This window comes from Onychostoma macrolepis, chromosome 23 (genome assembly GCF_012432095.1).
Source record: "Onychostoma macrolepis isolate SWU-2019 chromosome 23, ASM1243209v1, whole genome shotgun sequence".
NCBI classification, from domain to species: Eukaryota; Metazoa; Chordata; class Actinopteri; order Cypriniformes; family Cyprinidae; genus Onychostoma; species Onychostoma macrolepis.
The window spans coordinates 2,507,786-2,525,286 of record NC_081177.1 but is presented as its reverse complement, the minus strand read 5'-3'; the positions used below and the strand labels follow the sequence as shown (position 1 = coordinate 2,525,286).

General features: G+C 39.9%; 1 protein-coding gene across 2 annotated transcripts in view; it reads right to left on the bottom strand.

Annotated features, from left to right (window-relative positions):
• The window catches only part of LOC131532029 (broad substrate specificity ATP-binding cassette transporter ABCG2-like), a 45,129-nt gene that overhangs the window by 12,125 nt on the left and 15,503 nt on the right, over positions 1-17,501 (bottom strand). For both annotated transcript variants that reach the window (XM_058763323.1, XM_058763324.1), the window contains 5 exons: positions 13,652-13,804; positions 13,187-13,344; positions 3,321-3,472; positions 3,146-3,247; positions 2,186-2,436 (listed from right to left, as the gene is read on the bottom strand). In XM_058763323.1, coding sequence (XP_058619306.1) covers positions 2,186-2,436; positions 3,146-3,247; positions 3,321-3,472; positions 13,187-13,344; positions 13,652-13,804 — 816 coding nt within the window. The remainder of the gene's footprint in view (positions 1-2,185; positions 2,437-3,145; positions 3,248-3,320; positions 3,473-13,186; positions 13,345-13,651; positions 13,805-17,501) is intronic.

The window sequence follows — 17,501 nt, the reverse complement described above, 5'->3', positions numbered from 1 at the left end:
GTCGTAATATTTCGAGAATAAAGTCGAAATGTTACGAGAATAAAGTCGAAACACTATGAGGATAAAGTCGAAATATTTCGAGAATAAAGTAGAAATTACGAGAATAAAGTCGAAAAAAAAACTCTTCCTCTTTCTCCTCCTCCTCTTCGTACTCCCTCTCTACCTCCTACTCTTCCTCTTCCTTCATTTCTTTCTCTACTCCCTACTCCTTCTCCTCCTCCTCTCTTGTGTCCTTGACATCTCTCTGGGACCATTCAAACCTGAATGAGCCTACTTTGGCCCTTTTATCTATCCATTGAAGGTTCTGATTGGTGTGTGATAAATTTTGACTCCTAGGGCCTCATTTATAAAATGTTGCGCAGAGACCATCCTAAATTTGATCTTACGATCATTTCTCAAATATGCGTACGTGTGTGATTCATAGAATGAACGAACATGCAGAAAACGCACGTACGCGTCTCTTTCAGATGTGAAATCTATGAATCGCAAATGATCTTGAACTTGCGTGCAAATTAATGGCTTCAGCTCTCTGCCTTGCAAACAACTCCTAATTAATGTCATTAACATGTAAAAGATCGCAATCATCATCCAAATTATTTAATTTAGAACAGTGAGCTGCAAGAACAGTACTCCGACAAGAAAAAATGTATACGCCTGCTCAGAGCCTGACGTGACGCTAAGCACTTTTCCACGTCAAAGTTTGTTTTTACAAATATGAGCGTTGGCGTGAATTTAAGTGTACGCGCACACTAAGATCAAATCTGAGCGTACACATGCTTCATAAATGAGGCCCCTAGTGTTTCCACTTGGGTAATTGTGTGCTAATTGTGCTCAAACTGTGCTGACTTGAGTGAACAATATTGAATGCTAGTGCTTTATAAATGACCACATGGTCTAAGCACTGAGAAATGTAGGGTTTGTGTGTTTTGCAGTAACAGTTCACCAAATCTAACTCACATGTCAAAGCAGGGGAATTGTGTTTATAGTTAAGGGAAATGGGTGTGCTTTTTTAAAAATGGCGTTATGGTTTTGAAATTTTTGTTCAAAAGCCTGGTTATAGTGTTTCATCAATCAAGAAAAACTGTAATAGTTAATAGTCATGGGTGGCACTGTTGTCAAATTGACGTGGTATGGCCATGGTTCTTATAACACACACCAAGTTTGGTTTGAATACGCTAAAGCGATGCAGATATATAGCATTTCGTCTGTTTTGGTGTGCTCTTCGTCAAATTCATACACGTGTTATTTGAGAACGGTTTGACTTATCAATTTGAATTTTAGAACTTTTTGCCAGCATGGTCTGAAGATGATCTGAGCCAATTTTGGTGAGAATCAGACAAACCGTCTAAGATGAGTTCGAAAAAGTAGGTTTTTAATTAAAAATCGCAAAAAATCTTGACCTGTACAATTTTGTTGTCATAGGAGAATTTGAAATCTGCGTATATCAGCGCGGATCCATCTATGTGCAGATATTTTAGGGATCCGCTGATAGATGCAGCTTTCAAATGCTCCTGTGTGCTTCTGTGTGACCGCTTGGTGAAGAGCGTGAAGCAATGATCATTGTAGCCAATCACAGTCATATCTGTTGAGCGCGTGAACACTATGGCCAGTCAGCGGTGTTTAAGAATCCACTCAACAGCGCTCAAACATTAGCGGGAAATGGACGTTTTTAAAATTTCAGTACCGAATGGTACCAAAGTCGGTACTCTTGACCGCACTATTTTGGTGTCCATTTCACTCTACATAAAAACTGTTCCTAAAATTTACAGTTCAAAAGTTATTAGCATAAACTGAGTGCAAATTTGAACTGTTGTTGGCGCTAGAGGGGTTGAGTTACAGACTCAAAGCTAGCTATAGTTAATTTTGAGAATGTTCACTATCTGTGTGCCATATTTCATAACTTTCCCGCAAGCAGTTCTATGGGCTGCCATAGACTTCCAGAGCAGAAGAAAAAGAAGAAGAAGAAGAATAAGGGGAGGAGGAGGAGGAGAAAGAGCACCAACGATTACACCTTTGGCGCTTGGCCCCTAATAATCATATCTCAGTGATTCTAAGCTAACTACTGTTTTTTAATACAGTACTCTGTTATGTGTAGTTAAATTATTAAAATACTATCATAAAAACTATTATTTCAGCTCAAAGGTAGAAACATCTGTGAATGCCTGAAGTAGATGGTGGTGCTGACCTGAGCGAACGAGGTCTGTGGGTTCAGCATGAGATCCTTGAATGTTCTCTTGAGGACCCAGTGGAACTGGTGGCAGAAGGACGTGCTGTAGGTGATGGTTCTGGATTTGGGTTGTGTGCTGTAGTCCTGTCCCTGAACGATTCGCTCCAGCTCGCTTTTAGTCTGTTTGTAGCTGATGCTCTTCTTGTATTCCTCCACCAAACGGTCCTCGATGCCCTTCAGAGACGAACTCAGCTGCTCCAGGTCCAGTTCTAACACACATAAACACATTTATAATTATTCACACTAACACACTAGTCTCAGTCACTATCTAAAAAAAAAATTAAACATTCATATTAAAGCTTAAATACATTCTAAATATTGCATGAAAAACAAACTAAAGCTATTTAAAATTCATTTTAAATCTGAAAATGAAATAAATTCTAAATATTAGTCAGTCAGTGATGATATAAAACAAAAACTACAACTATTAAACAATTGTTTTAAAGCAGAAATAAGTTCTAAATATGACATGAAAAAACTATAATACATTCCTATTATGGCTGAATAAAATAAATTCTAAATCTTATATAAAAAGCTTAAAAACCCTTAAAGCATTAATGGTTCATAATAAAGCTGAAATAAATTATAAATATTAATCTCAGTCTGATGTTATTGTTAACTTAAATGACAACTAAAACTTTTAAACATTCTTTTTAAATCTGAAAAACAATAACTAAATTAGAAGTGTTAACGGAAGATACTTAAACGAAAAATACAAATATTGCCTTGGCAACTAACTGAAATAAGTTGAAGTACTACAATTAGTAAAGCTAAAACTGAAATAAAAATAAAGCCACATACACATAATTACATAAAAATAAAAACACATGCATACATATATATTTATATATAGTATTAGTTCTTGACTAAAATAAGCTGCAAAGTGGCCTTTATACAGCGGAAGGGAAACTGCTGTACCCTCATTGTCGTATAACTTGCTGAGAGCGACGGCGGTGGATTCTCCATTGATGACATCCAGGAAGAAATCAGCAGGGTTGTTATGAGGTTCACAGGTGTATCCTGACACACACACACACACATCAGTATCAGGACGTGAGGGTCTGTTCATGTGCGTATGTGTGTGTTTTCATACCGATCTCACTGAAGTAGTCCAGGGCATCTTGAGCCGGGCCGTGATACACCATTCTTCCTCCCACCAGCAGCGTGAGGCTGTCGAACAGCCGGTAGATGGAGTACCGCGGCTGATGGATCGACAGGATGATGGTGCGACCGCTGTTTGCAATTCTGAACAAACCACAATGTCAATGTCATATTTCACCCCAAAACAACAAACATTTTTTCATTACTTTAAAATATAAAATAAAATAAAAAATAAATATTTAAATTTATAAATAAAATGTGTATAAAGTAATTAGTTATAATTACATTTAAAAATAAAATGTATAAACAATTTATGTAAATACATTTATATAAAATGTATATGAATGCCTCCTTGAAGGAGGGAACAGAGACGTTATGTCAACACTGACATTAGGGGTCTTACTTGGGAGCCCCAATCACGTCTGAGTAGTAAAAAACAGGCCAATGAATATTTGTGAGTGGATTTAGCATGCCTAGCAACTCCCCGTACACACGAATATGTAAAACGGCAGTGTGCATCCACTCATTCAGGTTAACGCTAAGGAGCCAAGACTGTGTCTCAGCCATTCAGCTGTGTAGTTAAAGGTTGTGGCAAGAGGTATGTAACATCTCCCTCCTTCAGGGAAACCTTTCAGTCATTCACATTCGATGGGACACAGCAATGCCAAGGATGGGTCTGCCTTCTTCAAGGGCAGCGCTTGCAAGTTCACCGTCTTGGTCTCAGGACAATGTGAGAGTCAATCAGAATTCAAGGCAGGTTTCACTGGCCAAAAATGCCTACAAGTTTCCCAACCCTCTTTATGGAAGTGTGTGGGGTCTGGAGCGCTTCTGTCTTTGTCTTCAGAAAGAAGATCTTAAACTTGACTGACTCTAGTTGCTCAAGGGAGCTTTCTGCAGTCCAGAAAGGACCATTGAGAGATCCTAAAAGGGAACAAGGCGCAGTCTACCTCTTTACATCTCTCAAGAACCTAATGATCAGGTCGTGAATGATCAGAAGATGATGCCCTCCTTTCAGAAACTGGGCCAAATGGCAGTTTTCCAACATGATAACGACTCCAAACACACCGCCAAGATGTCAACTGGCTTGCTGATGAAGGTGAAGGTGATGGAGTGTCTCCAGGCCTGAACCCTATGGAGCACATGTGGGACATCCTCAAGCGGAAGGTAGAGAAGCACCATGTGTCTAACATCCAGCAGCTCCGTGATGTCATTATGGAGGAGTGGAAAAGGATGCCAGCAACAACCTGCGCAGCTCTGGTGAACTCCATGCCCAGGAAGATTAAGGCAGTGCTAGATAACAATGGTGCCCCTACAAAATATTGACACTTGGGACACAGTTTTGACATGTTCACTTAGGGTGTACTCATTTTTGGTGCCAGCTATTTGGACAATAATGGCTATATGTTGAATTATATTTAGAGGACAGTAAATTTGTACTTCTATACAAGCTGCACGTTGACTACTCTAAAATATATCCAAGTTTCATTTGTGTAGTATTGACCCTTGAGAAGATATACTAAAATTTTTACAGAAATGTGAGGAGTGTACTCACTTTTGTCAGATACTGTATATATATATATATATATATATATATATATATATATATATATATATATATAAAATCACATCCAAAATAAAAGTTTTTGTTTACATAATATATGTGTGTGTGTACTGTGTATATTTATTATGCATATACAATTACACACACACACGTATGTATGCATGTATATATTTCAGAAAAATTTTGTTTATATATTAAATAGATTTATAAATAATATAAATTATATTAATATAAATATATACATGTAAATATTTTCAAAATATGTACTGTATGTTTGTATATTTATATATACATAATAAATATACACAGTACACACACATATATTATGTAAACAAAAACTTTTATTTTGGATGCAATTAATTGCATTGAATCGTTTAACAGCACTAATATATATATATATATATATGGAGTGACTTTTATGTTTTTCTTGTCCTTCCTTCTCTCCCTTCCTCTGACTGGACTTTGAGATATTGAGTATGTGTCTGTTGTTTTTTTTTTGTTTTTTTACTCTCTTCTTTTCTTTTCTTTTTGGATGTTATGTATGGAAAAAAAAAAAAATATATATATATATATATATATACACAGTGGGTAAGGAAAGTATTCAGACCCCCTTAAATTTTTCACTCTTTGTTATATTGCAGCCATTTGCTAAAATCATTTAAGTTAATTTTTTTCCCTCATTAATGTACACACAGCACCCCATATTGACAGAAAAACACAGAATTGTCGACATTTTTGCAGATTTATTAAAAAAGAAAAACTGAAATATCACATGGTCCTAAGTATTCAGACCCTTTGCTGTGACACTCATATATTTAACTCAGGTGCTGTCCATTTCTTCTGATCATCCTTGAGATGGTTCTACACCATCCTTGAGATGGTTCTACTACATATGAAATCCAAGATGGCGGCGCGGTCAGACGCAGTGGCTTCTCCGGGTCCCAAAGACGGTGCTTTTATGTCTTTTAATGTCGTCTGTTCGTCTCCAAACAATGTCAATTTACCGCTAATTCATCGGGAGATCACTCCGGGATACATCTATGATCGCCAAAGCCTTTCTGATATCGACAACACATACAAACACAAACTCTCGCTGGCGGCTACTAAGAAGCTACGAGGCCTTTGTTTACTGCTGGAGCCGGACCTCGAGACCGCGGCTCGCTTACTGACGCTACTCCGCACAAGGCGGCCGCAAGCGGTGTGAGAGAGGACGGAAGCGCGGTAAGCACGGAGGTATACGAGCTAGGCTAAGGGCTAACCCCACAAGACCGGCTCTTCCAACACTCATGCTCTCAAACGTTCGCTCTCTGGAAAACAAACTGGACTTAATTCAACTCAGTCGGTCTACACAGCATGAGGCAAGGGATTGTTGTGTGTCTGTTTTCACTGAAACATGGCTAAACGACAACATCCAGGACTCCGCCATTCAGCTACACGGGCTAACCTGCTACCGAGCGGACAGAGATTCATCACTGTCTGGTAAGACTCGCGGGGGTGGCTTGTGTGTGTATATCAACAAAGAATGGTGTAACAATGCTGCGTTAGTATCAAAACACTGTTCGTCGCTGGTGGAGTTTATGGTTGTGAAGTGTCGACCGTTCTATCTGCCGCGGGAGTTCACGGCCACTGTTATTGTCGCGGTTTACATTCCCCCGTGTGCAAACGCTAAGGACGCGCTTCGTGAACTGTACAGCGCCATCAGCGAACAACAAACAAATAACCCCGACGGCTTTTTCATCATAGCCGGTGACTTCAACCACGCAAACTTAAAGACAGTTTTGCCAAAGTTCTACCAACATGTGAACTTTGCAACAAGGGGAAATAATACACTGGACTTTGTTTACACAACAGAAAAGAACGCATACAAAGCCGAACCCCGCCCCCACCTCGGCTACTCGGACCACATCTCTGTTATGCTAATCCCAGCATACAGACCACTTCTCAAACTTGCCAAACCGGTTCTAAAACAGATCACGGTATGGCCAGAAAATGCTACCTCAGCACTGCAGGACTGCTTCCAGGACACAGACTGGAACATGTTTAAAGAGGCGGCCACCTACAACAACCACACAGACCTGCAGGAGTACACTGAAACTGTGACTGCTTACATCAAAAAGTGCACTGATGATGTGACGGTCACCAAGACCATCACCACACGCGCCAAGCAGAAGCCATGGATGACAGCAGAGGTTCGTGGGCTGCTAAAGACCAGAGATGAAGCTTTCAGATCAGGAAACAAAGCAGCCCTCAAAACAGCAAGAGCCAATCTGTCCCGCAGCATCAAAAATGGAAAACGGTCATATGCTCAAAAAATCAACAATCACTTCACAGACAGCAGAGACACACGGAGTCTGTGGCAAGCCATTCAGACCATCACAGACTACAAGCCCCCGCCACAGGCCTGTGATGATGACACATCCCTCCCAGATACACTCAACCACTTTTATTCACGGTTTGAAATGCAGAATGATACACTTGCACAAAAACTGCCCACACCTCCTAACGACCAGGCGCTCTGTCTGTCTCCAGCCGACGTAAGGAAGACCCTATCTAGGATCATCCCACTCAAGGTTGCGGGTCCCGACAACATACCTGGCAGTGAACTGAAAGACTGTACAGCTGACAGATGTCCTAACAGATATCTTTAACACCTCGCTGAGCCAGGCAGTCGTCCCCACATGTCTCAAATCCACAACAATCATACCGGTACCAAAGAAATCACCTGTGTCCTGTCTAAATGACTACCGTCCCATAGCACTGACTCCAATCATAATGAAGTGCTTTGAGAGGTTAGTCATGCACAACATCAAAACCAGCCTCCCCAACACACTCGACCCGCTCCAGTTTGCATACCGTCCAAACCGCTCTACAGACGATGCAATCTCCTCCACCCTCCACCTGGCTCTTACTCATCTAGAAAAAAGACTCTTATGTTAGAATGCTGTTCATTGACTTCAGCTCAGCATTCAACACAATAATCCCACAACAGCTCATAAATAAACTAAACCTGCTGGGCCTTAACAACTCCCTCTGTAATTGGATTCTGGACTTTCTAACCGGAAGACCTCAGTCAGTCCGTGTCGGCCACAACACCTTGAGCACTACCACACTGAGCACAGGTGCCCCACAAGGCTGTGTGCTCAGCCCGCTGCTCTTCACCCTGCTGACCCATGACTGCACTGCCAAGTCCAGCTCCAACCACATCATCAAGTTCGCTGATGACACAACAGTGGTAGGTCTCATCAGCAACAATGATGAAACGCACTACAGAGAGGAAGTGGCACAGCTGGCGAAATGGTGTGGCACTAACAACCTGTCCCTCAATGTGAGTAAGACAAAGGAGGTTGTGATGGACTTCAGAAGGAACTCCGGTGATCACCCCCCACTGACCATCGACAGCTCGCCTGTGGAGAGAGTCAGCAGCACTAAATTCCTGGGGGTGCACATCACAGAGGATCTCACCTGGACCACCAACACCATGGCACTCTCCAAGAAGGCACAACAGCGCCTACACTTTCTCCGCCGGCTGAAAAGAGCAAGTCTCCCTCCACCCATCCTCACCACTTTCTACAGGGGCACCATTGAGAGTGTGCTGACCAGCTGCATCACTGTCTGGTACGGGAACTGTACCGCAGCAGACCGCAAGACCCTCCAGCGGACAGTGAACACAGCTGCAAGGATCATCGGTGCCCCTCTCCCCTCCATCCTGGACATTTTCCTCACACGATGCTCCAGCAAAGCCAATAGTATCGTGAAGGACTCCACACACCCCTCCCACAGTCTCTTCCAGCTCCTACCATCAGGAAGATGGTGCCGGAGCATCAGAGCCCGCTCTGCCAGACTGCTCAACAGCCCTGAACTCAAATCACCCCGCCCCTCTCTGAAACCCCATACAAACCCCCTACCTCCTGAAACATGGACCATCTGAAACTTATGGAACTTTTTTTGTGCAATCGAAGTGTGCTACACACAGGTGAGTGGGCCTGTACAAACCACCTGTAGTAGCACACTCTCCTCCTCTATGCGCACTAGTCACTTTTCACACACACTGCTGTGTGTATACAAATCCCACAAAAAGACTCAGTAATATACGTATGTTTACATGCTCATGCACTACAAATCATCCTGCACTGTTCCCCAGCCAGATGCTGACTCACAATGTTCTCTTCGCACATGTACAGTATTTATCTGAAGCACTCGTATAGTTTGTATAGTTTGTATTTTTTAGTTTATGTATAGGTAAAACAAATTTTTATATATAGCATATTTATAGTCAAATCTATCAGTAGGATAGTTGTGTATAGGTTTATTTTGTTTTACTTCATTGCTGTATGCCTGTATTTATGTAGCACCGTGGTCCTGTGAGGCACGACATTTCGTTCCACTGTATGCCCCCGCATGTAGCGGAATGACAATAAAGCTCAACTTGACTTGACTTGACTTGACTTGACCTTCATTTGAGTCCAGCTGTGTTTGATTATACTGATTGGACTTGATTAGGAAAGCCACACACCTGTCTACATAAGACCTTACATCTCACAGTGCATGTCAGAGCAAATGAGAATCATGAGGTCAAAGGAACTGCCTGAAGAACTCAGAGACAGAATTGTGGCAAGGCACAGATCTGGCCAAGGTTACAAAAAAAATTCTGCTGTACTTAAGGTTCCTAAGAGCACAGTGGCCTCCATAATCCTTAAATGGAAGACGTTTGGGACGACCAGAACCCTTCCTAGAGCTGGCCTTCCGGCCAAACTGAGCTATCGAGGGAGAAGAGCCTTGGTGAGAGAGGTAAAGAAGAACCCAAAGATCACTGTGGCTGAGCTCCAGAGATGCAGTCGGGAGATGGGAGAAAGTTGTAGAAAGTCAACCATCACTGCAGCCCTCCACCAGTCGGGGTTTTATGTCAGAGTGGCCCGACGGAAGCCTTTCCTCAGTGCAAGACATATGAAAGCCCGTATGGAGTTTGCTAAAAAACACCTGAAGGACTCCAAGATGGTGAGAAATAAGATTCTCTGGCCTGATGAGACCAAGATAGAACTTTTTGGCCTTAATTCTAAGCGGTATGTGTGGAGAAAACCAGGCACTGCTCATCACCTGTCCAATACAGTCCCAACAGTGAAGCATGGTGGTGGCAGCATCATGCTGTGGGGGTGTTTTTCAGCTGCAGGGACAGGACGACTGGTTGCAATCGAGGGAAAGATGAATGCGGCCAAGTACAGGGATATCCTGGACAAAAACCTTTTCCAGAGTGCTCAGGACCTCAGACTGGGCCGAAGGTTTACCTTTCAACAAGACAATGACCCTAAGCACACAGCTAAAATAACGAAGGAGTGGCTTCACAACAACTCCGTGACTGTTCTTGAATGGCCCAGCCAGAGCCCTGACTTAAACCCAATTCAAACCCAATCTCTGGAGAGACCTAAAAATGGCTGTCCACCAACGTTTACCATCCAACCTGACAGAACTGGAGAGGATCTGCAAGGAGGAATGGCAGAGGATCCCCAAATCCAGGTGTGAAAAACTTGTTGCATCTTTCCCAAAAAGACTCATGGCTGTATTGGATCAAAAGGGTGCTTCTACTAAATACTGAACAAAGGGTCTGAATACTTAGGACCATGTGATATTTCAGTTTTTCTTTTTTAATAAATCTGCAAAAATGTCAACAATTCTGTGTTTTTCTGTCAATATGGGGTGCTGTGTGTACATTAATGAGGAAAAAAATGAACTTAAATGATTTTAGCAAATGGCTGCAATATAACAAAGAGTGAAAAATTTAAGGGGGTCTGAATACTTTCCGTACCAACTGTATATATATGGGTGATTCTTCAATTGGGGGCTATTTTGCCATCTTACATTTTGATGAATTAAATTTGGTTGAATTTTGTTAGAATTATGTCAAGACAATGTTTACATCCTTTGATGTAAAGATATAATAATGGCCACGACTGAGCTTAAATATAATTTGAGTATTTTATATCTATTTGCCAACTGGCACTGCAAAACGTCATTCCCATCACAACATCAAAAAGTCTCATAATGCAAAGAATTTATCAAGGAGATCATTTAAACTCATTTATCTTGCAAACATTGTTAACCTTCAACAATACGTATAAAAAACAAAATGTTTCCATTCAGCGAATTACATATATTTTCTTGTTCTTACCATCAAAATGTGTTTTTCTGTGTTCATCAAAGCACACATTTGTTTAATTTCTGGAAAATTAATTTTAGATGTTTTTTCTTTGAATAGGTGGATGAGTATTTCATTAGGCTTTTCATGTAGCACCTCAAGATTGAACATAAAACAGTTTTAAAGGTATGTTTGCTGTAAATTAAGCAACGTGGCGGTAATGACATACTGTTCTGGTAATGACATAGTGTTTTGGTAATGACATAAATGAAAAGTGCACTGATACATAAAGCAAATTTAAAGGCTTAAATAATGACTTCTCGTGAGTGTTGTTGAAAGAAATGGACAGATGTGAGGAGATGTATATAAATATGACACAACCATCAACTTGAACATGTTTATTTCAATCATGCAGAAACCATACAATATTTTCTAGAGAATCAATTGTCACAATGGGATAAACAGCATAAACATATCCTTCATAAACATTTCATAACTATGAATATTACCATTAGGTGAAATATTATATTCTCTAACTATAGAACTATATATCTCCAAGGACCGCCCTCTTGACAGATCTCTTATAAGTGGGAGAACAATTTCTCCCAGACATCTACTGGCAGCATCATGTGCCTTTTCGTCACTGGCTGAGGTGGTGGGATAAGACCCAGAAAATCATGCGGCTGATACCACAGAATATCATCCCTCATTGGCCAAAAGAAGCGGTTCTGGCCTACACGACTCAAAGTTTTAACAAGAATGCAATTCTCTGCATCCACATCTTGAACTATTCCTGGATATACCTCCCTGTCATATTTCACAGCACACCAACAACCTTTCAGTTTTGTCATTGGCTCTTTTATTGTTTTGGTTAACTCTCCATTGTTTGCGTTTCTGTCTTTGCTCCCGTTTTGAAAGTTGTGAGATTACTTTAAGCTTTCCTGTTTCTTTTCTTCTTTTGTATCTTTCCTTTTCTCTGTCAATGTACTGCTGATATTTTACTGGATCTTCCTTCAATTTTTTTCTATAATCTCTAGACCTTTCAGTTGATTTCTTGGGAGCCATTCTGGTTAAAAAATAAGAAGAAATAGTTTTAGGAAGTAAGGCATCTCACTTAAGTTTCATTGCAAAATCACACTATTATGCTTCTTTAACTTAATTTATAAACACATAATATGATATAGATAGTGACACAGAACATGTCATTACCACCATCACTTGTCATTACCATCACAACAAGCTGTGTGTTGGTAATGACGTGTTGCGGTAATGACATTTAAATTTTTTTTCAGGAAAAAAGATGCTAGGTCATGGTTTTGCTAACATCACTCAACAATACAAAAAGAACTTTAAATACACATAAATCATGTGAATATATATATATATTTATCAAAATATTGCTGCTACAGCATTTATGGTAATGACGCTGAATAAGTCTACTCCATGATCAGAAGGAATTCATGATTAAATTACTTACTTTTTCAGACATCAAATATCACTGTTCTTCCATGGCTGACATGTGCTCCTCTGCTAGTCTTCATTTCCATGGTTACGGCATAAACAAGTCTTACCCTCAAAAATATCCTTGTTGTAATCATAGACTGTCATGTAATGACAGTATTGTTGTGGACAATACTAAATTGTTAAAAATATTCACAAATTGCACAGATATGAACCCGAATTATGCATAAAGTGCCTTTTTAAGTTACTGTTTAAACATATATTGTGATTTTTTAATGAACTGATAACATTTTATCACATTTTCAGAGCAGATAAGTTTTAATGTCTGGGTTGGGGACAAGGCCTGAGTAGCCAAATATTAGTGATGAAAACATTTTTAAAAATGGAAATCATACTAATTTTAGTGTCTAACATTTTTTTTTTGGTGCAATAAATAATATTTGAATTAACTAAACTATTTATTTTATAATATAATATTTTTAACATTAATGTATAACCTGGGGACATAAAAGTTCCCCCAATTGAAGAATCACCCATATATATATATATATATATATATATATATATATATATAATATAAAAAATACTTTTATAATAATATCTTTATATATTTTTAAACTATTACATACCTTCACACCTAATTTCAAATGAACATGTCTTTCTTGAGGTTTAGGTGTGGAATATGACCGGTTTTGTATAAACGCACCTCTTGAGCAGCATGAGGACAGAGTTGGCCGTACTGGCGTCCAGGCCGGTGGTCGGTTCATCCAGGAAAAGCACCGGTGGATCAAAGATCAGCTCCATGCCGATGCTTGTCCTCTTCCTCTCTCCACCTGAAACACCACGAATCAGCTGCGTGCCCACCTGTAAAACCAGCCAATCAGAGCAGCCGTCAATTTACTTATTTAGTTTGTATATTTTATCTGTGCAGATCACTCCGCTGTGGGGACCCCTGATTAAGGGAGCAAGAGAGAGAGAGAGTTTATATGTTTTATCTAGCTATACATTTGAGGAGAAAAGAAAAAAACACTTAAAAATTATTTAGACAGCCGTTACATCTAAATCAAAAATGAGAATATATACTGTATACTCTTTACTGATTTCTGAGAATGTTAAGTCTGTGTTTATTGCACATGTAGTCAGTCAGATGAAGGTGTGTTTGGTTTGTTACCCGTGAATCTGCCACTTTGCTCAGTCCCAGATCCTGAATTAGTCTCTCAATCTTATCATCTTTTTCTTGCTGACAGATCGACTTCGGGAGCCTTAAAGCCGCTGAGAAACGCAGATTCTCGCGAACGGTCAGCGTCCCCATGACCACGTCATCCTGCAAAAAACATGCCTTTCAAATTTAGCCGCCATTTACCGGTATTGGTGATACTTAAATATTAATAGAACACGTATAATAATATGACACATAATTATCCTGCACCATTAGGTTGTTATTTTCACAAACTATCCTATTTTGACACTGTGCCAAAAATGGCTAGCATTTTAGTTTTTTCTATTAAGTGTAATTATTATTTTTGTTTGCAATGATGTGATTCATTGGCAAATAAATGAATAAGAATTTGACATTTTTACTTTTTCAACATTTCTATAGACATCGTGGTATATCATTATCAGGGGTGTAAAGTAGCTAATTACAAGTACCCTCGTTACTGAAACTACCATATTGGTCCAAATACAAGACTGTATTTTTTTTTTCTTAAAACTACATATAAAAAAATCTTTTATTCAGGGTCTAGACTTTTACATGTCAATAATATACCTGCAACATTAGGTGGTGCCAAGCACGTGAAAAGCGTAAAAAATTACTGTGTTATGCTATCAGTGCCCAGTGTTTCTCAACAACAAACATTCTAAGTTGCGTGAAAGCGGTTGACACTTCCGTGAGATGCAATTTGAGAGTGTCAGAGAAAAATGTGTTGTCCTGATTCAGTATCTGCGGTTAGATAGGATGTTGTTGGGTTATACCGTTTATGTCAGTGACGTTATTCTAACGTTATTTTCGTAACATGTTAAGAAATAAAAGTCCCTATCATGCCATAAAAATTTACTTTCCTGTCCTGTCAGCCATTATACTGTGCTCATTGTGCGCACTCTTCAATTTTTATATATACAGTATATATATATATATATATATACATACACACACATACTGTACAGTATATGTGTGTGTGTGTGTGTTTTACATTATTGTAACACGTTGGAACAATATGGCAAGTAGTTTTTCTCAGAAATTGTACTTTTTAAAGTAGTTTAAAAATTATGTACTTTTACATGAGTGCATTTGAAGTGATGTAACCAGTGTGGGAGAAAGTTAACGTTACAATATTGAGTTACTCCTTAAAAAAAGTTACTAATTGCACTTCTTAGTTACCTTTAATGGAAAGTAATGTATTACGTTACTTTTGCTTTACTTATGGACATCTGAGCTGGGCTTGCTTATTAATTTTTAATAACAAAAATCAATTTTTACCAACTGTAAATACCCTTCCACACCAAAAGTGAAATGAATAAGCTTCAATTTCTCTCAACACAGGGACAGGAAATCTGCCAATGAATAAATGGGAAAAAAGTAACCTGTGTTATGTAACTTGCGTTACTTGTAATGCGTTACATGCTTTCTTTTAAATTAAATTTTTATCCATCAATGTGATTGGCCAGGGAGAGAGCAGTCTTGTGATTCCTGTTAAATCAAATCATGCATAGAAAACTTTAATTTCAGCAGTAGATGGTGCTAACTGCTGTTCATCATGGCAGCTGCATTGCTTAACCCAGCGTTTCCCAATCCCAGGCACACACATCTCAGCCTTTTTCCTCCCTCTACTAATAACCCCTTTTTCCTCTTCAGTGGCCTGCAGCTCCTAGCAGACACTAGCGTGAGGCTGCCTCTGCTCGCAACACAGACCCACACATTTCTTTCTGTTCCTCCATTTTTCTCTTACTCTTCTCTGTTTCCCACATCAAGACCCAGAGGCCAATATTAAGCTTGAGGCTGCTTCCGCTGAAAATTGCGGCCCCTGCTCCACTCCCTCACAGCTCTCTACTTAATTTAAAATCACAATATTCTCTTTTCATTGCAACATCACTGCCCGTCCCACCAAATGCTGTTGCCTCGGAGCCACCTCCAATGGCTCACAACATCTGAGCACAGATCCTGGCAGGTGCGGACATCTAAGGCTATCACTAACTAGGTCTCTAAGGCTTACTCTGAGTTCGATTGCTTCAGTCTGTTGTGCTGCTGTGAGGTTTGTGTTTGTAGCTCCGTGTACCTTCGCTTTTATTGAATCTCTACCTTACTTTCAATCCCTTTTGTCTAAAGTGATAAAATATAACTTAATTCTCACCATATTTCTGGTGTTATCTTTCAAACTAATCTAACTAATTTGATCGTCGCTTTAAAAACCGCGAGTGCAGCTTGTTAGCCCGTTAGCTTGTCACTTGCGGTTCCATTTGCATTTCTATTCGCGCCTATTATTATTTTATTTTTTCCTCGCTCCGTTTTTCACGAGCTCATCAAACAACAGTGGTAAGTGGTAAGTTAAGTTGGTATCATTCATCAATCAAGGTGAGTAATGGCTTCTTCTCCTGCTATTGTTGTTTGCACTGTCTGCCACATGTATAGTTTATCTGTCTCTGTCAGCAGCGAGGGATTCACATGTGATAAATGCAGGAAATAGTTAGGCTGACAGAGAAGGTTTTAGAACTAGAGACACGCATCCAAACTTTAGTTGAGGACAGTAAGAATGTGAGGGCTGTAGATACTGCTTTGGATGCGACTAGCTCAGGGAGTCCTGTACATTGTTCGGTTTCGGTTGAGCCCGTGCAGCAGGGCAACTGGGTGACAGTGAGGCGGCATAGTCGCGGGTCAAAACACCACTCTTCCGTTCGATCAGAACATCAAACAGGTTCTCCCACTCAGTGAAGCACCCACTGAGAAACCTGATGAAAGTGCTCTAGTTATTGGCGATTCTATTGTACGGAACGTGAAAATAGAGACACCAGCCACCATAGTCCATTGTTTACCAGGAGCCAGAGCGCCTGACATCTTGGCAAATTTAAAAGTGCTGACTAATGCTAAACGTAAATTCAGTAAGATTGTTATCCACGTCGGCGCTAATGATGTTCGACTTCGCCAGTCGGAGATCACCAAAAATAATGTTAAAGAGGTGTGTGAACTTGCAAGTACGATGTCAGACACTGTAATATGCTCTGGTCCGCTCCTGCTTACCGTGGTGATGAGATTCATAGCAGACTGTCGTCACTTAATGGCTGGATGTCTAAGTGGTGCCCGCAAAATAACATAGGCTTTATAGACAATTGGAAGAATTTTTGGGGCAGACCTGACCTGTTGAAAAGAGATGGTGTTCATCCCTCCTGGGTGGTGCCGCTCTTCTCTCTAGAAATATGGCACATAGTCTTAGAGTTTGTACTTGACTAACTGGAGCCCAGGTCAGGAAGCAGACAGACTGGCTAAACCGATCGTCTGCTAGCCGCCTCATGTCACCAAAGGCAGTTAACTCTCAGCACATAGAATCTTTTTCATCTAGATATCACGCTATAGAGACTGTGTCTGTTCCCGAACTAGAAAATACAGAAAACATCCAAACCAAAGTAATAGTAACAATTTAATTGATGTTCAACAAATAAAAACGATATAATACAGATAAACACATGATAAAGCTTGGCTTATTGAATATTAGATCCCTTTCTTCAAAAGCACTTTTGTAAATGATATGTTCACTGACCATAAACTAGATGTGCTTTGTTTGACAGAAACCTGGCTAAAACAAGATGATTACATTACTTTAAACGAGTCTACACCCCAAGATTACTGTTACAAACATGAACCGCGTCCAAAAGGTAAAGGGGAGGTGTTGCTACAATTTATAGAAATATTTTCAGTATCTCTCAGAGGTCAGGTTTCAAGTATAATTCGTTCAAGTAATGGTGCTTCATATAACGTTATCCAAAGAAATAAGTGTTAATGATAAATCCTGTGATGTTTGTACTGGCTA